At 40.7% G+C, this 26503-nt stretch overlaps 3 protein-coding genes across 10 annotated transcripts in view; 1 reads left to right on the top strand and 2 right to left on the bottom strand.

Annotated features, from left to right (window-relative positions):
* GTF2H1 (general transcription factor IIH subunit 1) overlaps window positions 1-19191 on the bottom strand; it is a gene marked incomplete at its 5' end in the record, with an annotated part of 330296 nt that extends 311105 nt beyond the window's left edge. Inside the window, 13 exons of one of the 6 annotated variants that reach the window (XM_081841204.1) lie at window positions 425-540; window positions 906-996; window positions 2770-2887; window positions 3921-4009; window positions 4125-4212; window positions 4674-4804; window positions 5406-5485; window positions 7017-7166; window positions 8513-8606; window positions 10215-10377; window positions 11804-11996; window positions 13150-13318; window positions 19053-19191. In XM_081841204.1, coding sequence (XP_081697330.1) covers window positions 425-540; window positions 906-996; window positions 2770-2887; window positions 3921-4009; window positions 4125-4212; window positions 4674-4804; window positions 5406-5485; window positions 7017-7166; window positions 8513-8606; window positions 10215-10377; window positions 11804-11996; window positions 13150-13303 — 1467 coding nt within the window. Of the gene's footprint in view, window positions 1-422; window positions 541-905; window positions 997-2769; window positions 2888-3920; window positions 4010-4124; window positions 4213-4673; window positions 4805-5405; window positions 5486-7016; window positions 7167-8512; window positions 8607-10214; window positions 10378-11803; window positions 11997-13149; window positions 13325-18511; window positions 18800-18883; window positions 18995-19052 lie in introns of those variants that run through there. The other 5 variants (XM_081841202.1, XM_081841205.1, XM_081841201.1 and 2 more) reach the window with 5 other exon arrangements.
* Window positions 1-26503, bottom strand: part of LDHA (lactate dehydrogenase A) — a 76001-nt gene that overhangs the window by 30081 nt on the left and 19417 nt on the right. The gene's annotated exons all lie outside the window — the stretch shown is intronic.
* HPS5 (HPS5 biogenesis of lysosomal organelles complex 2 subunit 2) overlaps window positions 18997-26503 on the top strand; it is a 29834-nt gene continuing 22327 nt past the window's right edge. Inside the window, exons 1-7 of one of the 3 annotated variants that reach the window (XM_081840345.1) lie at window positions 18997-19129; window positions 20819-20986; window positions 21682-21792; window positions 23247-23311; window positions 24222-24414; window positions 25256-25389; window positions 26168-26383. In XM_081840345.1, the coding sequence (XP_081696471.1) occupies window positions 20873-20986; window positions 21682-21792; window positions 23247-23311; window positions 24222-24414; window positions 25256-25389; window positions 26168-26383 (833 nt within the window). In that variant the 5' untranslated portion in view covers window positions 18997-19129; window positions 20819-20872. Of the gene's footprint in view, window positions 19130-19359; window positions 19498-20818; window positions 20987-21681; window positions 21793-23246; window positions 23312-24221; window positions 24415-25255; window positions 25390-26167; window positions 26384-26503 lie in introns of those variants that run through there. The other 2 variants (XM_081840346.1, XM_081840344.1) reach the window with 2 other exon arrangements.

The raw sequence follows: 26503 nt of genomic DNA, 5'->3' as shown, positions 1-26503 counted from the left end.
CACTTGTTTTAGCAGGTGGAAGTGTCTTTAAAGTTGTTATACTTTAAACTTTCTATAGTATGCCTGATTAAAATACAGAACACATATGCAGTGCAAAACTTTCGTTCCTGCACTTATTAATTTTCAAAGTTTCTTTTAAAGTCCCTGAAGACAAAAATCACCTCTTTCGAAATTATTTGAAAAAACCACTGGATTAGGTAGCAAGGTCAGCTGGTACTACATTTGCTCCAATAGCGAACTTTCTTCAGGCTGACATTCCACACACTGCTGTTCATCTGGGACAGAACTGTTGCATGCAGCAGGCCATTCATTATAGAAAGCTTTCATATCAACAGATCTCAGCATGCACATTTCATTACAGAACAGACTGCTGTATATCAATAATGATAGGGATAAGCCAAGTCCTACTATAGATCCTTCCTACCTTCTCTTCTAGGAATGGTGTGTTAACCGGAAAGCAGGACCAAAAATGTCGTAACAGCTCTCCTAGTGCCACATACAAGTGTTTCAGCTCAGCCTGAACATCATTTGGCACCATCTCTGCAGTCAAAACAATGAAGGCAAGTCACATTTATACCACCACCTCGGCTCACAAACTCTGATAGTTGGCAGTGGGCAGAAAATTGTGTTTTTGATATTAGCATCATTAGAGGATCCCACACAGTTAAGGACTAGGCCAGGGGTCAGCAACTTTTTCAGCAGGGGGCCGGTCCACTGTCCCTCACTGAAAACTATTCAACTGGCCTGAGTTGGGTGGAAAAAGAACTCTTGCCACAGCCAGGGTTGTACAACTAGTCAGATATTTTCAATCTCTTCACCTTAGCTAAAAGAATTGTCCTATAATGCTTACATGAGCATTTCACACATTTGCTAAGGCATGAGTGACGAAGACATAAAATACTTACGATTTATGGCTTGCTGTGTTCCACCCTGCATAAGTGCTCCTCCAGGTGACAGAGCCGCGATCGTACTACTTGCAGCACCACTTGAGATAACCTTGAAAAAGAGGCAAAATAAAGGTCAGACACCATAATAAAAGAACTCCTCAAAACCTATGGATATCGCTTGAGTCATATGGGCTTAACCATATAGTTATATGCCATATTAATTTTGTTCTAAAGTACAATTATTTTTTGGTGTTATATTAAGAATGACAATTCTTGTAATACCCCAAGTGGATATTTATTATATTTATATAACTCAGCCATAACCATTCTTAAAGTGCTTTACAGTGCAGTACATAGTTTAGCCTAACAGCAGAAGCAGAAAAATCAAGCTGGCTGTCAGAATAAGGGAGAAGAAACACCAAACCAACAGCAAGAACAATCTGTTCACATCTAATGTCTGAAAGTGCAGTACAAGAAGAGGCACGTTTTCACTTCCTGCTGCTCAACTGCAAGGTGTGCAGACGGAGAGCTCAAAAAATAGCAAATGAATGAACGAGCAAAGCACTATGCTGTTTCATAACTGAGCAGTTAATGTGCTAAGGCAGTTAGGTTATGCAATCATGTATCAAAATGGCCTGGTTCCTTTAAACTCAAAAGACTGTCTTCTTCATATATCCCAATACAGTATTGATTATTTGAGTGAATGAAACAATACTAAGTGTACTCCAAAGGCCTTCTGAACAGAGAGTGGAATTCAGCATAGTGGTAAGTGGGGTATGTGCATGGAGAACAAAGCCACTCATGCGATGGGACTTTGCCGCCAACCCTCCAGAGTCGATTTAGGAAGTGTATGGGGTGGGGGCAAAGTCCCATTTCACAAGCAAACCTTGTTCCATGCATGAAACAACCAAGTTGAATCCACCCATATATATTTTCTGTGGATGTCCCATGTTTAATCCTCTCCAACAGAGTCCTGAGTTTATCCTAGAAGTGATTTAATACCTTACATGTTACAACTCTGTAGACTTACAGTGGAGGGCTGTAGTAAACATGCAAGAACTGTTGGTGGTTGGGAAGCATTCACATGGAAGAACCACTTGCAAAAACTGATAGCTTAACAGGGTTCCATGCCAGACTGTAACTAAGTACAGCCACACTTCGGGTTGAATGTGCTTCAGGTTGAGCGCTTTCAGGTTGCGCTCTGTGGCAACCAGGAAGTAACGGAGTGTATCACTTCCAGGTTTCGCTGCTTGCGCATGCGCTCAAAATGATGTCACGCGCATGCACAGGAACAGCAAAGCGCAACCTGCGTATGCACAGTCGCGTCTTACGTTCTATTCAGGATGCGAATGGGGCTCCGGAACAGATCCCATTCGCATCCGAGGTACCACTGTATATACAGCTGAAATAATCGCACATTCTCTCCCCATTTACCTCTGCTTTCTTTCTCTTCCCTTCCTCAACTGTTCTCCTGCATTTGGTTTTTTTTTATATTGTAATCTCACCACAGCAGGTACCTGATCAATTGTTTTCTGTAAAGTACCATGCACAATAATGGTGCAATATGAATAATAAAAAGGGGTTACACATGTAGCTTTCACTATTTGCAAGACTGCAGTAGACTTAATTATAGCTGCTGCAATTATGCAAATCATGACAACTATCAGTTAAAAAACATAACACATTGAAGCTGAATATTCTGTGCTTGTTAAAAATAGTTCTCAAACTATTTTACAATATGCAAAGGAAACATAACATTTGCTCCCCCAAGATTAAGTATGCTGGGCAGCATCAATCAATATCCAATCTTCTAATCATATGGGCAATCAGAATCCAGTTTTGGTGTTTTGTTTTATTTAATAAAGCAACATGCATATCCTACCTGAGTTAGTTTGGGTACATAAGTGTCCATTTCTTCTCTAATACTATACAAAGAATTAATAATATCTTGGCTAGTTGCATATTGCTGTGATTGAATTGGTGTTGGACCATGATAATACCTGTTGACCAAAGGAGAAATTATAATTAAAAATCTGGGAACAACAATCCAATTTCTCAGTCTTCAACCCCACTCTGTAGGTACCTTTGTAGCACCTTTTGTTCTGCTCGAAATGAAAAATTTGTTTTCTTAAAATGCATATTGATTTTCCAGAAAATGAAATCTTCCACTGCAAGGGAACCCAAGTGATTGTGTCTGATTAAGCTGGATAACCAATGAAGTCAATTCTTCAGAAAATACAAAACAAAAACAACAGCCAGAAAAGTGGTGAAGTGAGGAACACATAGGCCAATAAAATATTGCAACCACTTCTAATCCACCTAATTATCTTAACAAGTGAAAAAGATTATAGCCTAAAACCAACAGAGACTTAGACTTTGTTTAAACCCCTGTGTTTCCCAAAACTTGGGTCTCCAACTGTTTTTGGACTACAATTCCCATCATCTCTGACCACAGGTCCTGCTAGCGAGGGATGGTGGGAGTTGCAGATGAAAAACAGTTGGAGACCAAAGCTTGGGAAACATTGCTTAAGCCCACTGAAATCAATGTGTGAAAAAATGCTTCTCTATGTTGGATTTAGGCCTAAGTGCTAGATTCAACAATAACTGTTAAGTGGAAAGAAAACAGCAGTAAGTATTTTGCAAATGCATGTACAAGAGCATATACAAGAGTTTCTGCAGAGCTGTGTGGTAACATTTTACAGCTACTATTTCACTTCTGCTTATATAAAGCTCTTGCAAAAGCAGAATGTAATATTTGGAATTATTTTCATGTTTCTCAGAGTGTTCTGGGGTATCTTCAGATTTGCCAGCCCTTCCTTCCCCCTTTTCTGCTGCTGTCTGTTAAACTGTAAGCCCGAGGGCAAGATTCTCATTTATTTCTTTTTATAAAAAACATAATTGAAGGTAATGTATATATAAGCATGCTTCTTTCTCGTTGAAAGCATGATGTACAGAAAAGAGGCGAACAGGGTCAATGATTTTTTGTATTGAACCAAAAGAACCAAACTACTTTATTTGGCCTGCAAATCATACCTATCTGATTTCTTTAGGTTTAGTGCAATAGTTCTAACGCTGTTGTTGTTTTCTAAATCTTCATATTCAATGGACTCTTGCAGCTTTACCTGTAAGACAAGGCATAGTCATGGTACTGTAGAACTAGACACAAGAAGCAGAACTTGGCATAGTCCCATAAGGGAGAAAATTGGTATTATTTTAGAATCACAAAGGAAGCCTTACCTTTTTTACCGGTGGCTGAAAGAAATCTGAATCTCTGGAATTTCCATCCATACTGCTGGCCTCATTGTAGTGGTCATTCTGTGTGTCTCTGAAAAGCAAGAATTAGGCATTATACTGTGTTCTCTCAAACTACTCAAGTTTAGATAGATCTGTACAATGGTCAGGATTCAATCCCTCATCTCTATGCACAAGCAAAAAGCATTTATGCAAGTGCACTGTGTCAGGGGTAAGGAGAAGACAGTTTCCTTTGGGCAGCAGCCTCTAGCCCCATGTACACTTCCTTTTATAGAAGACAGTTTTAGTGATGTGCCCATCCTGGGACTTTTGGTTCGATGGACAATACATGCACCCAAAAAGTAAGTTAATAAAAACTGCCTGAGAGAGTCCCAACGTCAGAGCCAATCTGAGCAGACCTACAAAGGGCATGGTTTGACTGTTCCATTTTGATTTCAATTATTAAACATCAACACAAATAGAGCTAGGCTATTTGACAGTATAGACTTGGCTGATTTTTAGTCTAGTTGAAGATCGGTTCTTACTGAAACTTACTGTTTTCTGAGCCCAGCTGCAAGGACCATGGCACTGTGATGGTTAAACCGTTTTATAATGGCAGCATTGCTACTCTCTTTTATTGATTTTGTAGCGTTGGATGTGGAAGCCGCCAATGAAACACCATAACCCTGCAAAGGAAGAGATGATAAAATGTTTGAACAAGACATCCTGCATTTTAAAATATGAAGATCTGAAATCAGATGCTGAACTATTGGCATTGCAGCGTGGTCCAGTGCAGGTTGTGACACTGCAAGAGTTGGTATCCCAATCTTTAAATCTCTTACCCGGATCTGAACAAGAACATAATTAAGACAGCTTTTGCAAGAGAAGCACCATGCTACTAGTGCTCAAATCATTATTTCCCAATGGCAAATGGGCTTTCTGAAACTAGGTAATTGATTTCTTGGCAAGAGCCAATAAGGCAATGATCCCCACTGAGAGGGAAGGCAGGTCTGTCATACTTGCCAGATGGCAGCAGTACACTTGTCATGGCAACCTATGGAACCTGGCAATGTACTAGTAGTGTCCTTCAGGCAAGCAAGAGGCATTATCAGAATTCAAGGACACACTCCAGCCACATAAGTACACGAATGGATGGTGTGAAGAAGGGCTGGTGAGGGACATGGCTACGGAAGCGGTATAGCCCAAACAGAGTCCTGAGAGCCAATACCCTATGCTTACTTGGCATACATATTATACAATTCATAGTTTTAAATCACTCATACTTACTTCATCCAACGTTTTATCTTCCAAGGCTGTTAAATCTAATAAAGGATTTTTCACACCTTGAGACACCATTGTTTTTAATCCTAGGAGAAAGAGGGAAAATTCATATATACTTGGAGGATGATATGCCGTATTGAGATAGGTCTTTCAGCCTAACAGTGCAATCTAAGCTTAGCAAGTAGGGCAAGCAGCCTACAAAAAGAAACACGATTTAGCACTTAACAGATGTGTGTGATTTACCCACTCCCAAACAGCTGGGAAGGCTTGAGCTTTTAGTTTGCATATAGGCCAGGCACCATGGCTTACAACCAGCATTTGTTAACGTGAGCCACCTTCATAAGTCACGGTCTGAAGCTAGCTCATTTAGCAATGAAACATTGTTATAAACCAGGTTCCCCAATTCATATGCAATGTGAAACCATTTTTTTTTTAAAAAAAAGCTAAACTCAGCAACAGTTCTCCTAACTGCATAGCTGTGAGAAGGGAGAGAGAACGTGCAAGCCAGATGCTTTGCTTGAATCACACCTTAGCATTACATGTGAACCAAACAAATATGTTTTCCCCATGTTATACCTATACAGTCATACCTTGGATCCCAAAAGCCCTGGAACTCTCACATTTTGGCTCCTGAATGCCGCAAACCCGAAAGTGAATGTTCTTTTGGAACCCGAACGTCCGATGGGGCTTCCACGGCTTCTGATTGGCTGCAGGACCTTCCTGCAGCCAATCAGAAGCCACAATTACGACTGTAGGGACTTTATGGGATAGATACTTACGTACTACTTTTCAATAAGCACCCACTTTTCTTTAAGTGGTCCCTCACTGCTGTCCCACTTGTGCAACAGACTGCAGCTTGCTCAATGAAACTTCCCTCTCCTCTCCTATGCACCCTCAAAATACACTCAAGGACTCAGTGTTGTGAGAATTTAAAATACAGGATGCCATATCAGAACCAACTATTGAAAAATTTAATCAATGTGCTCCAGGGAGCTGGATACAACCCTATGTGAGCAAATTACTGATGTGTTTTCAATTAGCTTTGCAAGTATTGTGGCAGAGTCATTTCCACTCATTTCTATCCCTTCCTTCATAGACAAAATCATCAAAGGGAAAAATAGAAGAAGAAAAGTGTCTACCTTACTAACTTGTGGATCACTTAGTAAGAACATGTTTTACATATGCATACTGTTATAAGTCTTAGTGTATGGATGAGAATACAGGCTTTCATAGTGTACTTTTGGGGATCTCCAAAGAAAATTTTGTTGGATTTGCTGGGTATGGGTTACCTTTGTTTCTAGAATATATGTGCAATAATTCTAATAATAATACGAATAAAACATGAAAGGTAAGCAAAGAAGTGTCCACCTTTCACACATGGTGGTGGAATCCTACCATCTTGGAATGTTAGTCAATAGGACATTGCTGAGTGAACTGCTTTAAAAGTTCAATATCACAAGCTGAAAATTTTTAAAATATTATAATAGTTAAGTACAGTACTCTAGTTTGCTACTCTTGAGTATAGTATTTACCAGATGTGATTTCTATGTTATTTAGTATAACTACTGAAGCTGACAGACTTGGCTAGAAACTACAGGTGAAGAAATAAGAACATACCCTTTTCGTCCATTTTGGCACATTCTGCAAAAAGGTCTTTTGATCCTGCATTCAGCCTATCCCTGTGGAAATAGTGAGACTGGAAGAATCGTGTCCAGAATTCTTTCTCTGTCATATTGTGAGGAACATTTTCTGCGTATTTCAGTTTTACTGTAAGCACGACAAACATAAAACACTTAGAAATGATACTTTATTTTCAAATTAAATATTTTACAATGTATTTATATTGCTCATTGTATCAGATTTCAGGATGATTTACAGTGTATCACAACCGCAAAAATATAGTTCAACATGCAATGAAAAAGTAACATTGAACAGGAATGGAAGAAGATTCATTCAATTGTTTCCAAACATTCTGTTAACAGGACACACAAACAGGATTTTATTTTTGTTCAGAACTTGCCTGATCCTTGACCAGGAGGTGGGGGGGGAGAGAGAGAGAGAGAGAGAAACCACTCCAAACTCTTTGCATGCTCCTACCCCATATCTGCCATTGATGGCAAGCTTGTAACCAACTGCAAGGTTCAAGACACCAACTGGTGGACTCAAGCCACCTTTTGGGAACTACTACATCATGCTGTTTATATATGTGCTTAAATATGTGTAATTTAAATTGACATTGGCCTTGTTTACAACACATACAAATAAATTGAATTTAACTGCTGATCTGTCATCAGGCAGTGTTCTCAGGAAAAACGAGTAGTCTATTAATCTTTCTAGCAATATGGATACACAAATCGTTGGTGTATGCTGTTTTATGTGAGCCATTTTCAAATGGCAGGTGAAGGGCCAGATCTCTCTTCTACATTCCAAAGCAAGTGGCCTGCCTGAGGCCAGGTCTAGATATCTTCCTCTTAGCTGTTTCAGATAACTAACATTTAAGTAGAGTGGGAGGGAGAAACAGGAGGAGGAACTTTCATTCTGTTTTCATTCAATTCTCTGGCTCCTTTCAAGAGATTTCCAAATGGAAATTCTCCCCATGTACTCCTGTGCCACCAATTCCCTTCCCCTCTAAGTCTTTCCAAGTCACTTCCAGTCTGGGAAATACAAGAGGAAGAAGTGATCACAATAAATAAAATACTTTTGCAACCCATCAACTAATCTCTTCTGCCCCTTAGAGTGGAATTAAAGACAGTATAGCATGGAGAGAAACAAAGACCATTCATGTGAATCAGATATAACCATTAATTTAGTTTATGCATATAATTTATAAAGTTCACACAATGGGGAATCCTAGGTTACCTTGGAGAAGCAGAGGTTCCATAAGGACAGATCATTACAGTTTAAACATAAAATCAATTAATATCATTTAACATCCCACAGGACAAAGATGCAAGGCTGAAAACACCAACTTTTTATGGTTTAAAAGTTTAAAATGAAGGAGAAAATATATGGAAGTCGTTATGTGAATTGAAGAGAAAAGTCAGAAAAAACTGCATAGATACCAGGGATGCTACATATGTATATATAAGCTCAGTTTTGAATATATTATTTACCTGCAGGATAAGTTCTAAATATAGATTCAATGATATCTGAAGTCAAATTATATCTGAGACCATTGCATCCATCTGTCTGAGGTCGAACATCAGCCTACAAGAAGATAAATACTGACAATAATTTATTTGAACTTTTGCAAATCATTGTTAAATGGCACCAATGAACTATGTCAATACTATGTGTCAAAATGGCTTGTACACATCCTTATGTCCAATACTTAACCTATACTGAGAAACAGCTAGTTAGTACCCTACGTGTGTAAACCTCAGTCCTGATTACAGATTCGAGCATAATGAGAGAGGGGGCATGAGCCCAAGGCTTATTTCTATACTCCCATGCAGATAATATACACACCTGGACTCAATTGTGGTGTTTAATTCTTCCTAGATCAGCATATATGAAAAAAGAGGGCTCAAGGAATATGAGTGGCTATACATCATGGTAGCTTGTTTGGCGGAAACAAACCACAGGCCTGGGTTCAGGCAACATGACAAGTGAGACTCTGGCTTGTTTCATTTATGGTTCAGCAGGAGTGCTCTGGAAACTGTTGAGCAGCATGCACTATTGTTTGTTTTAAACTATGGTTTAACATATGTGGACAGGATCATTGAATTGTCAAAAGCCCAAGAGAACAGGACAGACTTAGCCCAGTGTCTGAAAGTTTCCAAAAATGTGCTAAGCTAACATGCCTTTAGAAGTTCCAAAGCTTAGGTGGAACCAGAACAAAGACCCTCTCCTTGATGACCCATTTGTCTAATCTATGAAGGCAGGTACAGTGGTGCCCCGCAAGACGAATGCCTCGCAAGACGGAAAACCCGCTAGATGAAAGGGTTTTCCGTTTTGGAGGCGCTTCGCAAAACGAATTTCCCTGTGGGCTTGCTTCGCAAGACGAAAATATCTTGCGAGTTCCTGCGGGTTCCCCCCCCCCTTTTCCTAAGCCGCTAGGCCGCTTATCAGCTGATCCGCTAAAAGCCGCTAAACCGCTAATAGCGCTAATCCACTAAGCTGTCAATGGGCTTGCTTCGCAAGACGAAAAAACCGCTATACGAAGAGCCTCACGGAACGGATTAATTTCGTCTTGCGAGGCACCACTGTATACTGGAAAAGGGTCTTCAGAGAACATTTTAATTAATGGGTATGTTCATGCCAAAGAAGGCAGACCTTCAAGCACTCCAGTTCCAGGCTCTTCAAGGCTTTAAAGAACAAGCCCAGCATCTTGAATTGAGCCTGGAAAAAATGGCACTGTGACTTAAAAAAACCCAGCCCTTGTGACCTTAAAAGAACAGTCCAAGTTACTTGCAGAACGGCCTGCATCCATATCACCTTGCTTGCACAATGCAGGCTGTTTTTACCTGCCCAACTGTGAGAGCAGTTAAGACTGGCAAACACTAGACAGCAGATTTGAGAATACCATATCATCTGGATTCCAGCAGTCCTTGTTGTGACAGGTCTATTGGAAAGCTCTGAAAACACACCTGTTTCCTTTGGTCTTCCCTTGAACTGCTCTTGTTGAGGTACTGATGGTTTTATTTCTAGGTTATTCTTTTTAATTTTTTTAAAATGGGCTCTTTTCCCACTTACTTTATTTTATTAATTGTGTTTTGTTGTATGCTTTCATCTTGTAAGTCACCCTGAGAGAACTTTTACCCTTAAAAGAAGGCTAAAAATATTTTTAGATTAAGAAACCCTCAATAAACATACCAGAAAAGCTGCAGAAATGCCCACATCCTGCTTATTAGATGCAGTAGAACTGTCCACAGAATTCATGCTTAAACGGTTGGCCCAGAACTCCTCAGCACTGATCACCTGACTCACAACAAGGTCTTTATAAAGTTGAAACAAAACAGGATCTTCTTGCAGCATTCTGGCAAGAGAAGATTAAAAATTGTTCAAAGTGTTTAATTCCAAAGATAACTTACTGGATTCTAGAAACTAGTGTTTATATGCAAGCTACATACAAGCAAATGGCACCTATGCTGTTTGGATACTCAAATTTTGATTTACAAAAGTGGTAAGTTCATGAAACATGAAAATTACTACACATACAATTAAAATTTTTTAATCGAGGTATATCAACTGAAAACCAACTGTACTATATGAAATAATTATATAAAAAATTATCTAATAGAACAGGAAGTGAAGCAGTTTTTGTGTGATCCTACTGTCTCATGCAGTGTCCTGCACCCCTCTTCCAACTTCGTGACAGAGGACTGGAAGACCCAACAGGACAGACTGGGGAGGTGTGGATCACTGAAAACTGATTCCTTATCTGTTTTACTAAAGCTTCCTTTCATCATCAGATTACCACCCCATCATTTTTTTCAATTGTAATCGCACTTTTAGAAACATTAAACAACATGTTTTTTCCTTTTAGAGGTAAGCCCTACGTATGAAAAAAATATCAAGAATGTTAACAGTTACTTTTACAAAGAAAGTATTTTTATGCTAAACAGGAAACCTAAATGTGCAGAGCAATCCTCACATGTGCTCAGGAGCATGTGTGTGTTCAATGGGGCTCCCTCTTTAGTAAGTTTGCTTAGGATTCTTAGGATTGAAGCCTTAGATTCTGGAGAACTGAAGGTTCTGAAGGGACACACACAATCTTTTTCAAAAGTATTGTTTTCCCCATCTTAACCAGCTACTTTTTATAGAATTACTGCACAGTTCTGTGTATGTTTACGTAACAGCTGCTTTTTACCACTTGGGATTGTGGAGCTTCCATTTTTGGGGAGAACAAGTTAGAGCAGTTAAAGTGATTCAAGACTTCCATCTGCACCATGGGACTTCTTTCCCCCTCTCCTTGTGAGCCCCTCTCAATTGGCTCGGGAGAGTTGGGGAACCCCCAGTAGAGATTTAGGAGTGGGTAAGAGAGGAGGTCCTGCTGTGCAGACAGAAAATCTTGTTCTAATTGGGAACGTTTCAATGGAAGCAATTCCATGACATCTAATACTTTATTAAATCAGTAAAACATAGTCCAATGAAGGCTACTGCAATTCATTTTATGCCAGTTTCAGCATACATACCCTTAATACAGAATTTACTATTTACTAATATGGCAACAGCTCAACAACTATGAGGAAAAGCTCCACTTCTGACAAGTTAGAGGAGTACGCCTCACTCCACTCGCACAACATCTATGCATCTGGAAATCAAGCCAGGCTACTGTTACAATTAGGGACAGGAGCTCCCAATAACTTAGCCATAATGGATCTGGCACAATTACAAGACAGTTTAACAAATTACCAAAACTGGTTTACACTGTAAGTAAAAGACACAGGGACATTCTTTACCTGTTTTTTTCCTCAAGTTCTTTATTAGCTTTCCTCTTGAACTTGGGCAGTAGCTGCTGAAGGAGATCCTTTACTGCATCTCTCTCTTTCACTGCTGTGCTCTCATTAGAGAAATGGAAGTTGGTTGTGTCCCCTGCATGGAGTACCAACTGAAGCTGAATCTTAGCTTTGCCTTCAGGACTGATCTTCTGGCCTAAAGAATATAAATTACACAACAGAAGTGCTCCCCAAATAATTTCTATGTGCACAACAATAAATTTCAGCTTGTATGACTTTTCTAATGCCACCTGGAACACTTATTAAAACAGAAGAGTGGCACATACAATTCAATTCAATATCTATTTACAGCAACCATTCACATAAACAGCAATGAGGCCTGACTGACACTCAATGGACAGATGTCTCTCACTGCACTGTTATCCTAATCCCTTTAGAGGACAGCCTGGGGCTCATGCTCTAATCCAGAGGTTTTCAACCTTTTTGAGTCCACGGCTCCTTTAACCAACTACAGTCTTTCTGTGGCACCCCTGTGGGGCTCAGGAGTCCAGTTATGTCACGCCTTTCACAGAGCTGGCAGCCTCTCATCCTTTTTCAAACACCCTCCCTTGTAGAGTGTTCCCTCAGCCTCCTTTCCCCTCTCCTTGGGAGTCCTCCGGTAAGTTGCCGTCCCTGGTCTCTGAGCTCTCCCCCCTGCCCCAGAGAGGTGTCTCCCAGAGGCACCACTTGCCTCCAGAGCTTATAGCCAGGGCTGCTGCAACAAACAGCTGTGCAAGCCTTTGGGAGGCAGAGACACAAGAGGGCATCAGAGGAGGGAGGGAAGGAAAGAGGGAGAGAGGCCAGTGTTGCCTGCAACATGCCTGACCATCATTCAAGGCACCCCAGTTGAAAACCACTGCTCAAATCCTTCCTATGTACAAGCCATGAACTCTTCTTAATAAATCACAGCATCTCCCCATATTTATGTTATTCCACTTATCACTGGGAAGACCCACAGGTTTTCTCCCAATAAAGACAATTCATTTCTGAAAGCAAAAGAATCGCAAACAGTAAGGAGCAGTTATGTAAGACAGTAACGCTAGCCAGTGCAGCGAAAGTTGGCAGGTTCCAAGAAAATAATATCTCCACATAATGTTGCTGTGGAGAAACAGCTAGAGTTCTGCAAGTCTTATTTTTTCAAAACTAAAACAACAATGCAATATCCAATGAGCGTGATGACTCAAACATGTTTAGGGAGGTTTGTTTATTTAGCCCCCATCCTGAACTCTTCAAACAGAACAGCTAAGCATTTAACATTTATATTCAACCAAACGTTACATGATGAAACAAGTGTTAGGCATTTCACTTACATTTTATATCTGCATACATATGGCTGATTGTGAATCGGTCTTTGCCCTCAGGTGCCCAGGCTATTCTTTCAGCCATGAGGTAAAGAGCTCCGTCCTGCTTCTTTTGACGCACCTTCTTTACTATTAGTAACACTTCTTCAGATGATGTTGCCATAATGGCTACAGAGGACTGCATTTTAAAAAGAAAAATTTATTTCAGCATTATTTGTTTTCCATAGTTTCACACTTGCTTTAACAATTTAGAAGCTTCCACCAGTGGGGCAGCTAGCAGCTCCTGCACCCGGGACAAGCCACCCATGGGGGTGGGGTGAGCCAGGGCAGGGTGCGCTGCACGGAGCCTCCAAGGAGTCCACCCGCCATCTTCCCCTCAGCTGTAAGACGGCTGCCGTTTTGGGTAGCACAGAGCCTGCAGGCGCCTGAGCCACCATGTCACTCCTAGGAGAGATGCATGGCTCAGGCCTCACACTAAGTGCTGCCCCCATGGTGTGGTGCCAGTGTGCCCTGCCCCGCCCTGCCCCGCCCCCCGCAACGCCTCTGGTTTGCACTGGAAATAGGAGATTCATTGCTGGTTGCTGTTAATGCACTTAACTGGCTTGCAGCCATTCATCAGGCAATTTTTTTTGGGGGGGGGGACTAATAGCCCATTGTCAAATGAGCAGTGAATTGTTTATTGTTTCCACCAATGAATATACCATATTTTTTGCTCTATAAGACTCACATTTTCCCTCCTAAAAAGTAAGGGGAAATGTGTGTGCGTCTTATGGAGCGAATGCAGGCTGCGCAGCTATCACAGAAGCCAGAACAGCAAGAGGGATTGCTGCTTTCACTGCGCAGCGATCCCTCTTGCTGTTCTGGCTTCTGAGATTCAGAATATTTTTTTTCTTGTTTTCCTCCTCCAAAAACTAGGTGCGTCTTGTGGTCTGGTGCATCTTACAGAGCGAAAAATACGGTAATGACCCAGGAATTAAACAAAAATACTGATTATAGGCACATACTGTATTTTTCCGTGTATAAGACTAGGGTTTTTTTTACTTTAAACTAAGGTTAAAAATCATGTCCATTTTCTAAATTTGGGGTCCCCAAAAGTAGGGGGCATCTTATACACAAAAAAATACGGTAAGTCTTCTGACACCAGCATCTTCCACCTCCCTTTGTTTTGTTTTCCCTGCCAGAAGACAGAACAAGACAAGCCCAAGCTCTCTCCAGTATGAATTATATTTGAAAATTCAAGGAACAGGCTATCACATAGATACAGGTTGTAAGGTGGTCAAAGAGTTTACATTTTATTGTTATTTGTGCATTTTGTTTTCTGAATCATGAAAAATGAAAGATAACCTTCTATTCTCCAGACTGGAAGTAGAGCAGACAAATTTAAGATTTTGGATGCAAAAAAACCAGATTGCATTTGATGATGTCTGAATGGAATTCTACTCACACAATAGGACTTTCCTTCCCTTTTCCCCCTCTGCTGCCCACCAAATAAGGCTCCTCCAATCATCAAGAGAAGATTTTAAGTGTATGCATGCATTGCTGGTGGAAAGAACAGTAAGGAAAAGTCCTGTTGGGCATCAGGAATTCTCTTCCACTATAGCAAATTGGTCTGCTATAGTAGCATGTAGGTCTTCCTGTTACTGAATCACATTAAAAGCTTCACTTTCAATTGCTATAGTGGGCTAACATCATAAGAGCTATGTTGATTAAAAACTACCTAAAAACATGAAATATTAATGTTAATGGTGAAATTCAACATTATGCTATTACAATTATTTCATTTCCGCTTGCCAGATGGAGCAATCTTCCCTCTCCTCCCCTGCACACTGTTCTGGGGGCTCTCTCAACCCCCTAGAGCCAATCTGAGTGGGTGCATGGAGAGAAGAGAGAAGTCCCTTTGCACTTGGAAGGCTCCTGTGGGCTTCTGTTAGTGCAATTGTTTACTGAATCTGGCCCAAAATGTTTGGAAATACAGCTATGACCAATAGTCCAAAGACATAATTCTGTCTGATCTGAAAATGAGGGGAATCAAGTAAAGTCCAATGCCAATTGATCTCCCTAAGCCTTTATATTGTCCAACAGATTATGAAACTTGCGAAAAAGTGCTGGGAGAGTGCCATCTAATAACCTTTTAAAATATACTCTTCCTTGCTGAATGATCATTTTAAAATTTGACTGTTTCAGTTGGTGGTTCCATTTGCTGAATAAGCCCTTTATCTATCCCAAACCACTTTGCAATGTATACTGCAAAATATACTGTATAATATCCAATGGCTGTGAAAGTGGAATGCTTTTTCCCTTCCTCCTCCCTGCAAACCCATAAATTCTCTCTGGCAGGTCCAGGGTCCTTGCACAGACTTCCCTGAGGAGACCTGCAGTGAGCATGCAATTATTTGAAAACTGATTCTAACTCAATTTCACTGGGTCCTGCATATTCCAGATACTAGTCTTCAAAAAAAGAGATAGGGATTAGTAATTCTGCCACCCCTCAAATAAAAGCATCAAGCTTTAACTGATTAGTTGGCAAGTGCTGCGGATTAAAATCTGCCCTGAATGGAGCTGAGTAGGTTACAATAAACACAAGTCTTAGTGTGGCAACCACATGTCAAGTTCCCATCTCCAATTTCCTGGTGTAATCACACCTTGCAATTCCCCATGCCTCCTTCACACTGTTGATTGCTTCTGGTGGGATGCGGGCAGGGAAATAAACAATGTGAAGATATGGAAACACAGCTATGTTTCACTACACACTATAGAGAAGTGGAAACACGTAATTAATAAGTGGCAAATTTGACAGGGTTGTTGGTTTTAAAGATATTTCAGAAATCTTAAAAAGAGAGGCTCACAGGTGTAGGCAGTTCCTGAAATAACCAACAATTAAACTTTCTTTGTCACATTTACTTATTTTTAAAAGTTCTTAATTGTTTTAAATAGTTTTTTACTGATAATTTTAATATTTCTTGTAAGCCACTTAGAGGTTTTACTACAATCAAGTGGTATATAAATTTTGTTTTTTAAAAAAACAAAAAACTAGGTCCCAGCAAATCATTTGGTTAAAGGCTAGAACCAGCACTTTAAACTGAACCCAGAAGCAAATAGGCAGCCCCTTCAGTTAACATAAGATCATAGTAATATGCTCCAATCTCTGGGCTCCACTTAATGAGTATTGCATATATTCATAATGCAATTTTCAGCCAAACACTTCACAAGCAAATGCTGTTAGAACTATGATAGAACACCAGAGAAGACTAATTCTTCCTAAATTAAATGAACACTAATAGCACAAAAAGCAAAGACTACTTTTAATAACTAGCCTAGCTTATATTTCAATAAAAGGTTTCTGAAGGTTGGTTTGGCCAAGTTCAATATCTTGCATGGATATCCTTTTTGTGCTGGACTAGTATGGCTTTTTATACTGCCCTAGGAAAAAGGTCAGTCAGTTTAAGGTTTACTGCTTGAACAGGAAATACTTCCAACTTTAGAACTGCTCTATTAATCCATACAACATCAGCATATTAGTTAATATACTCATATTATGACTGCTTAGAACAGCTGGCAATAGACAATGAAGTAGTTCTGTTAGTTCAAGGATTTCTGTTTCTGCAGTGGAACACTCATACCGCCCCTATTATTCAAGGTCTAAAGTGGGCTTGAATTCTTCTGTTTGCTTTGGATGCAGAACACATGAGCCAGTCTTATTTTCAATCTTCTAAGCTATGGTTTTGAAAGACAAAACATTATACTTCAACTAACCAAAGGTAAGAAACTGAATGCATCTCATTTATATTGCCACACGATGAACATGTCTATCCTGCTGTCTGTATAGACTCCAAAGAACCATCACAGACACAATGAAATATACACAGTGTCATTGTTTTGCCTGTGGTAAAATTATTTTTAGATGATGTAAACTGGATAGAGATGCAAACAGAAGTCCTACTAAGGGGAAAAAACCAACCCTCACCTTGGACCAAGTCATTATTGCCCAGCCTTCTTCTGCTAATGTTAGAATGGCACAAGCTTTTTTGCCTATCTGGTTGTAAAAGAGTGCTTAGCTCAAGTTGTCACTCAGTATTAAAAAACTACCAGTTATCAAACACTCAGAAATTTTGTATAGATGGGTAAATGTAATTAATTTTGTTTTGTAAAGCATTCACAGAGCTGGGGGAAAGCCGATTGCAGCTGTGTGTATTCTTTCAACAGGAAGATAATAAAGGACTATCAAACTCATTCTTAACTTTCATCAGAGATTTGTTCCCACAGTCTCCAATGTGTGTTCAGAGAAGCATGCATGTACAGTACTGACTTTTGCATAAAACACTATCTAACTGACTAACGTCGTAACATACACCCAGCTTCTAAATCAAAGTTTTCTCCTCCAGTCCATTAAGTTTTCTTTCACATTATTGAAGGAACTCACAACTGAAGGAATAATCACATCAGTGTTATCTCACCAATTCCCTACACAGCCTACCTACTAAAGCTTGGTAAATCAAAGTACTACCCATTGACAAATAGGATATACAGTACGTACTAATTTAGAAGAGAGTTGTGTGCCTCTCTCAAATTGTGTTAAAACGTCAAATGCTTTGTTTCAGGCACTCAGCTGTAATGCACTAAAGCAGGCATCCCCAACCTGCAGCCCTCCAGATGTTTTGGCCTACAATTCCCATGATCCCTAGCGAACAGGACCAGTGGTCAGGGATGATGGGAATTGAAGTCCAAAACATCTGGAGGGCCAAAGGTTGGAGATGCCTGCACTAAAGAACCCTGTAATAGAAACACCAAGCACTTTCTTTACTCTGCATTTTAAAGTGTGCCTGCACATGATTTCTTGTGCCATCGAGAACTTAGCAATATATTATAGGAAACAGTAATGTGGGTTTTTAAAGGTTATTTGTATTGTACTATCAGCAAAGCAGAACTCATGCACATGCATCTTCCAACATCTAAACAATACTTCTATTCATTCAGAAGACTCTGCCTTCCACATTTCTAGGCCCTAGTTCCTGGAAGAAAAGCTTCAGCATTCCAAAACTGCACTAGCCCTCTCCCACACCACCCCTTCCAAGTTATTAGCCAATCCTTCCACTGCACTTATAGCACAGTTTTAGAATAAAAGATTAAAAAGCACGAAAAGCAAACATACAGACTCAAAACAAAACTTTGCTGCTCTGTAAAGATATACCACAGTACTTCCTAAAGTAGAGGTAAAAACAAATATTAATTGGAAGGACTGACAGGTACGAAAGAGGGGGGGGGGCAACCCATGCTTCCTCGCCATGCGCAACTATATCCACATCCTATGGCCTTGTAATAAGCAGGCTTTCATGAAGAGAGGAAACCCAGACCAGTATTAAAGATTCATTACCCGTTTCCGAAGAAGCAAAAACTAGTGAGACGGGCCTCCGAACCCGGAACCGTTGAATCCGTCAGGCCCCCTACCGTGAGGGGTAACTACCGAGGCCCTGGACTTTCACTCCTCGCTCCTCCTGATCTTGGCAGCACACACTGAAGCCCTCAAGCCCTCACTTCCAAAGGCGGACAGCACGGAACGCCAACGACGCCTCGCTCCCGGCTTGAAGGTCTCGCAACGCCGCCGCCTCCTCCCGGGCCATGGGGCGGCCAAGGAGCTCGGCAGAGAAGGCACACGTGACCGGAAACAGTTAGCTCACGCACGGCAGAAGCCAAACCGCATCACGTGACAAAAGGAGACTACTACTCCCGCCGCCGCGCCACTTACCCACGTCACGTGACGGTGCCCGTCAGCCACCAGGACGCTTCCCTGGTCACGTGAAGGCCTGCCCGCCCCACCGCGGCCATGACACTGTCCTGAAGGAAGGGTGGGGGGGGGAAGGGGGAGGATGACGACGAAACAATAACAAGGCAGTTACTCTCGTCTCATTCCTTACGAGTCCGCCACCGGGTCTTGCAGATGTGAGGAACCCGTTCCTTGCCCCGCCCGTCCTCCATTCCGTACGTGCCGCGGGTGCGTTCTAGGTCGCCGGCGCCGCCGCGCTGAGGGGGGAGGGGGCTCTTGCCTCAGCTACGGTCCGAAGGGGGGGGGGAGGAAGGGGAGGGCCGAGCGAGCGTGGCCGTCACGTGACGCGGAGGGAGCGAGACGGCGTGACGCAACTGCCAGACGCATTTGGATGACGCCTGCTAAGGGGCGGGCGGGGGGAAGGGGCGGTGAAGTCACGCGCCCTGCGTTGTGTTTGGAGGCGGGGCAGGCCAGGCGGGAGAACCGAGCAGCTGACAGGCGGGTGGGGCTGGCGTGGAAAGCCGACCTGTAGCCGGAGCTGAGGCGAACCGCACTCCCGAAGCCGACTTCCCGGCTGCGGCATTATTGTCCCTCAGGTGGGCGCTTGTTATCCCGCCCCCTCCTTTCCCCGGGGGAGGGTTGGAAGGGGAGAGGGCTCGGCAGGTGCCCCGCGTGCTTCTCTGCTGCCAGGTGTGCCGAGGCGGCTGAGGGGTTTCGGTTCGGGGCCTTCCGCTGAAGCTCAGTCTCGCTTCCTTATTTCTTCCCTCTGACGTTATTTGCCTTGCGATCTTTTGGCCTTGGGCGCCATCCCCAAATCTTGTCCCTAGCAAATGGCTTTACATGGTGTTCTTAGGCTCTCAGAAGGTTGGACCAAAGTGTGTTTTGGGTGCAGAGTCCGCTTCCTTATCCATACGTGACTGATCTCTCTTTTGGGGGTGGGGAGGCAATCCTTTCAGAAGTGCTTTGGGTTAATAGGGCACATCATAGGAGATGAATTTTCCCTGGCACGGAGTTGGAGCGTCCATGCTTCAAATCCCAGTTACTTTTTCGGACCGCAGGTCTGGTACAAAAGTAATGACTTGTATGCAGTGCTTTTTTCCTAGAAAAATAGGCGCCGGTACTCACCATGAAGTTGTTACAGTAAGTGCCACACTTTTAAACAACAACAAAAGAGGTGCGGGTACTTCTTAACCTTGAGTACCCCCTGAAAAAAAGCATTGCTTGTATGGAATTGGCAACAACCACCCACATTTCTGTTGTGCTATGATTTGCATTTGGTTCATATATGGTGACAATAGAAGGTTCCTTTTTCTATCGCTTATTGAATTTATGTGGGTTGGAGAAGAGCTTGGAAGAAAAAAGTGTGGTCTTTGTTATGATCGAGTCTTTCCTATTTAAAGACCAAAAATGAACACATTAAACTGTTCTGCTTTCAAGTATGTGAGCATGTTTTGGATTTCATCTTTGCACTGGGTTTGTGGGTGGATGCTGATATCTGTTGGTTATGCCAATGTACTGGGGCCATTTTTCTCATAGAAAGTGCACCCCAAATTCTTATGAGATGATTTGCAAGTATTGTACATTATTGTGTTGTATTTGGCATGTGCAGTCCAGCCATTTCTATGTGAATGTTTGAAGTGAGTTCCCCTGAATTCAGTTCCCCTGATTCAGTTCAATCTGGAATTGAAGCTACAGAAAGCTGAAGGGTTCAATATTCTTACCAGTTCTGGATCAGTCAGCTAATTAGCAGTTGTGTAACTGATATCCATCTGTCTATGGTTCCGTTTATTTGCCCTATCATAGAAGTATTAGCAATGTTAAATTATGTACCTTCACAGAAGAAATAAATGTATAGGAATCCAAATGTTTAACAAGTGAAAAAGTTGTATTTCACATTTTTATATTTCATTTTGATAGGTGGAGCTGGAAAATGAAGCAATAACAAACTTTTGAGAGACTGTTGTATCTTTCATGCCAGTGATGTCTATGCCTGTGGTACCTGAATCTTGCAGCCATGTATTGGCAGAGTTTGAGTGCCTCAGTCCACTCCTTTCTGCTCTCAGGCTGGATTCTAATCGTCTGAAGGTGCGTTCAAGTCATAATTGCTATAATGTTGATATTTGCTTAACAGCATTTAGAAATACCATGTACTTGTAGTTCATAGCATACATTCCAAGGTGGAAACTGTAGACATCCACTGGCAGAAAATTTTACAAGAAGCTTTGAGGCTAAAGCAGGAGTTCTCAATCATAAAGACAATTAAAAGACAAATGTTAAGAAGATAATATTCTGAATGTGGGGAGAACCTGATGGTAAAACTTTCTGCTTATTTTTGAAGAGAAGATTTTATCTGTTTAATGGATTTCACAAATTATTTTATTAAGTAGAAGGAAAATATGCAAGAGTTGGTACTGTACTATTTATTGGAGAGTATAATTTAGGGCACTGTTAGCTATACTCTGTAATTCTAAGGGCGCAAGGAGAGGCCTCTTTCACTTAGTTAGATACCACTACAAATTTCAACAGAAATTTGTAAGTGGTTTATATTTCTTTACAGGAGAGACAACACCTTGTTGCTGTCATGCTAAGCAGTTCATAGCAAGACATTTTTTGACCCATTTGCTATTATAATGGATCAGTAGTAAGAGTGAAATAGAGTCCCCATTCCATGATAATTTTTTTTCTTCCTCAGTAGAACTGAAAATAAAACAAGTATCATTAATGTATTTTCTTACAGCAACCAGCTGGTTTTTAACGCTATCCTTTTTCTCTTTTCTAAGTGCACATGTATAGCAGTTTCTCAAAAATGGTTGGCGCTAGGTAGCTCTGGTGGAGGCCTGAATCTAATCCAGAAAGATAGCCGGAAACAGAGACTTTTTCTCACTCATAAGGTAAGATTGAAGGAATGCTTCTAAGAAACCTCAGGCTAAGAATGAAATGTTATTTGCAGACACTGAGAAAGTTGTTTCATTAAAGCATACCACAATAAAAAATAAAGTTTTTTTATTTTAGATACAATTTTGTATCTCATTTACAAAATTTAGAATGATACTTAGCCACGTCATACTTGGAGCAGAGCCACTGCAATTAATGGCCTTAAGTGCCTTGATTTCAGTGATCTACTCTTGAGTAGATTACGCCAAAGAATAAACAGACATAAATCGGACATCAGGAATCACAAGACAGAGAAACCAGTAGGAGAACACTTCAATCTCCCAGGACATTCTATACAAGATCTCAAAGTAGCTGTTTTACTACAAAGGAATTTCAGAAATAGACTGGAAAGAGAAGCTGCTGAATTACAACTTATCACCAAACTGAAAACCATGGAGAAACCTGGTCTGAACAAAGACCGTGGATTCTTATCTCATTATACATGACAAAGCCATTTTTCACCTTTTCACCCCTTGCTTTTTCCTGTAAGACCTATTGCAGTTGTTAAGAGTCGTCAACAGGCTCATCACAGCTATCTGCCAATCACCCATTCCCACCACCCTTCTGAGTAATACCCCTCCCCACCTTCTCACTATATAGAAGGGTCTGGAAACTTCTGTTTCAGTGTATCTGAAGAAGTGTGCATGCACACGAAAGCTCATACCAAGAACTGACTTAGTTGGTCTTTAAGGTGCTACTGGAAGGAATTTGTTTTGTTTTGACTACTCTTGAGTGTGAGCTAGTTGGATATCGCCCCAAGTCTTTTCAGCTGCTCTTTCAGGCCTTAGATGACTAAGAAAATCTTCTAAAATGTGAATTGTAGCTAATGCAGAAATCAGATCAAGAAGACGAATAAGACATCAAAGCTAAATTATTATTTTTTACCATTCTTCACCCAAAGATCACAGGGCGGTTTACAATATATAAACACAAAAATACATACCATAATAACAAAAAAACCCTCCTCAGTTCCAAAGGCCATTAGCCAAATGCTTGGAAGAACAGGAATGTTTTTGACCAGTGTTTAAGGCTATATAATGAAGATGCCAGGTGTGCATCCCTGTGGAGAGCATTCCACAAACTAGAAGTCACTGCAGAAACGGCCTGTTTTCAGTTTGCCACCATCCAGACCTCTTATATTCAGCCTAATAAGGTAGCTTATAAGTAACAAAAGTGAAAATGCATTAATACAATCATACTATCAATCTCAATCTCAAAGCATTAAGTCACCGGAATCCTTCCCACAGGGCAGTTGGTGAGATAAAGGGATAGTCCACCTAGAACAGACTCTGATTTTTATTTTTCCTTCCTTCTTTCATATGTCAAAAATCAGGTAGGGAGTGGGCAATGAATATGAAAAAAAATGCATAACAGCATTTTTATAGGACAAATCTGCTTTATCTCCTGGTAGGAAGGTGCCATTTCCCGCATTGCCTTTTGTTTACATGATGAGGACTACGTTGCTGTAGCTACAAGGTGAGAACAGTTATTTATGTATTTGAAACAAGTTGGATTATTGTTTTGGCGCTACAGTACTGGGTTATTTTTTTGGAAATGGTAGAGGCATTTCAGTAATGCAAATAAGGGAATCTATTCCGATGATGAAAATAATGTAAACATTTAGAGGCTAACCATTTTAAAGTATAGCATATTTATAGGAGCACATGTACTCCATCTTCCTCTTCCCTTCATTTGTGGAAGGCTAGGCTCTTCCACTGCTGCTTTGCTCTTGCTACCAAAAGCAATCAGCTGTGATTTGTTTAGACCTCAGACCTGGATCTGAAATAGAGCAAACACAAGCCAGCATTTGCTGCATTCAACACAATACCAAACTGGTTTGCAGCAAACTATAAGTGGAAGGGTTATATCTGTTCCATTTATTATTCATTGTTGTAGTTAGATTTTAATGTATTTTGCTGTTTACTGTTGGGATATTGATCTGTTTGCAGTTTAAACAGTCTGGGATTTTTTAATGGAGAGTGGCCTATAAACCATATTAATAATAAATTAATAAAAGTTTCTTTTCTCACATGCAAATGAATGGGAAGAGGAGGTGGGAGGCTGAGGCTCACTGTGGCTTATTGTTCAAATGACAATCCATTATTTGTCATTATGTCTGAACCAGGCCAGTGTCTCTTAAGCTGAGAGAGATGCAGTAAGTTCATGAGCTGACAAATCAGAAGAACTTGGATTTATTTCAGTTTTCTACATTTTCAAGTACTGTACAGTATTTGTTGTATACATTTATTATAAGCTGCTCGAGTGGCATACAAAGGTTGTATAAAATAAATATTTGTATGTAGATTCTGAACACTGTTAAATATGTGAGAGTTTGTGAGAAGATGACAGATTTTTATTTTAGTAATTTAGTTATTATACTTTACAGCCAAGGCCTTGTTGTTGTCTGGGAATTGAATCAGGAACGTCGTGGGAAACCAGAAAGGATTTATGTGTCTTCTGAGCACAAAGGCAGAAAAGTAACAGCTCTTTGTTGGGATACTAGTGCATTTCGTGTTTTTGTTGGTGATCATGTGGGCAAAGTGTCTGCCATCAAGATTAATACATCCAAACAAGGAAAGGTAAATTTTAAGTGAGATTTTGAACATAAGAGCAGGCTTCTACACATTTTGGCTGGTCTAAGCCAGATTTTGAGGTTACTAGGATCTTCCAAGGCTGAGAGGAAGACGGAGGCTAGTGCATCATATAGTTCATCACAGTACTTCTGATGTGTTGGAGAATCACCAAAGGGAAGAATAATATACACAAGCCCCTGTTGTCATCCTGATCTTCGTTGGCCTGGCATTTCTGAGATTTTCCAAAGACATCCAAAGTGCAGCTTGGATGTGGGAATTGATCTCTTGTACACTCCCCAATTCCAACTTTAGGAAGGAACATAGGCCTTACCACATTTACTGCAATGGTGATGAATACTTACCATGACAGAGGAGTACTTACCATGAAAGTAGCTAGAGTATATGCGAACTCGTGCATAAAGGGAAACACTCAACTGTGTGTGCCCAAATTTACAGAATTAAGCAGGGGGTCACATGTAGATCTTGATAATCTTATTTGCATTACATGATCTGTAAAAATTGTAATGTCTGAATTCTGACATAATTCTGATACAAACATTTTGTTGCAAAAAGACAAAATATGAGGACAAAATTCTGGAAGCTGCTTTGCAGTTCATGTTTTATTTCTTCATGCTTAAGCCTGGGTCTTATTGATCCTTAGATACTGATGAGCATTTACAACTCCAGAGAGGGTATCCAGGCATTTTAAAAACAAAATGAAGTGCAACCTGAACAATTTGAATTTTATTTGTGTATTTTTCCAGTTTCATGTAATCAATTTTGCAAGTCGATTTTTCCTTCAGTGCTGAAATAATTCACTGTACATTTCTCCTTTACCTTTCTTTAGGCTACCACTGCATTTGTGATGTTTCCGGTTCAGATTATAACCACTGTTGATTCTCGTGTGGTTCAGCTTGATTATTTGGATGGAAGGTTGCTTATTTCTTCTCTTACCCGATCTTACTTATGTGACACTGAGAGGTAATTAATGTATTCTAAAGTAATGCTGGTGCCATTCTGGGTTTGATTCTCTACAGATCATCTGCAACTCTACTTTTAACATTAATTTGCACCTAGTAATAAGTAGTAATCATTTTGTCACGTTTCTGAGGAAATAGAGCAGAATCCACCTAACTCCAGGGCTTCTGCAACATAGCTCCCCCTGCCTGCTGAAATTGGTTCTGGGAGGTTGGGACAACCTACTAGAACAGCACACGAGAGGAAACTCTTCAATCTGGCAGACTTATATGCTGGTGCAGACAGAAAATTTGCAGTTGCATGATGTTGAATTCCACCCACAATTTAGTTTATTCGTGTTTTAATTTTTGTTTTTTGTTATCAAGTCATCTAGAGTTGCTAGCAACGTGTAAAAAACACAATGCTAACTGCTCACTACATCTCCTCTGAGGCATCACTACAAATACGGTTTTGCCATAGGCCTCTCCATTGTTTGACTGTTTCTCCTTCACCATGAATCGATTAGAGGCCCATGCCGTTATCTTCTCCACTCCAAGGCACAATTGCCAAACATATGCCCAACTACTCGATGCCACCTCCATTGTCCTTTGGAAGGGAATACTCTTTTCTGCAGATGTTCTTGAATGAATAAATGCCAGTTCAATTTCAGCCGCATGCTCCTCGGTTGCCAACTTTAATCTGAATAAAAAATGTGTCAGCTGTGAAGATATGCATGTCACTTCATTCTACAATGATTAAAACTGGATTTTCCCCCTCCCCAAAATGTTTTTGGTTTATATAGGGAGAAATTTTGGAAAATTGGAAACAAGGAAAGAGATGGTGAATATGGATCTTGTTTTTCCCCTGCCGGAAAGAGTTGTGGCAGCCAACAGCCTTTGATATATTGTGCACGTCCTGGTTCACGGATGTGGGAAGTGAACTTTGAAGGGGAGGTGCTAAGTACACATCAATTCAAACAGCTCTTGTCATCACCACCTCTGCCTGTTGTGACTCTAAGGTATTGGTCATAGCAATTTAATCTTTACGTGTTTGTGTTCATCTTGATTGTGGTTTTCCTATAGTGGGGGAACAGTGCTGTAATGTTTGAGAGTTTTCTTAGAGTTTTCTTTCTGCCCTG

Source organism: Podarcis erhardii, assembly GCF_964252035.2.
Source record: "Podarcis erhardii genome assembly, chromosome: 1".
In the NCBI taxonomy this organism is placed as follows: Eukaryota; Metazoa; Chordata; class Lepidosauria; order Squamata; family Lacertidae; genus Podarcis; species Podarcis erhardii.
The sequence above is the reverse complement of the archived record's forward strand: the minus strand, read 5'-3'. Positions and strand labels throughout refer to the sequence as shown.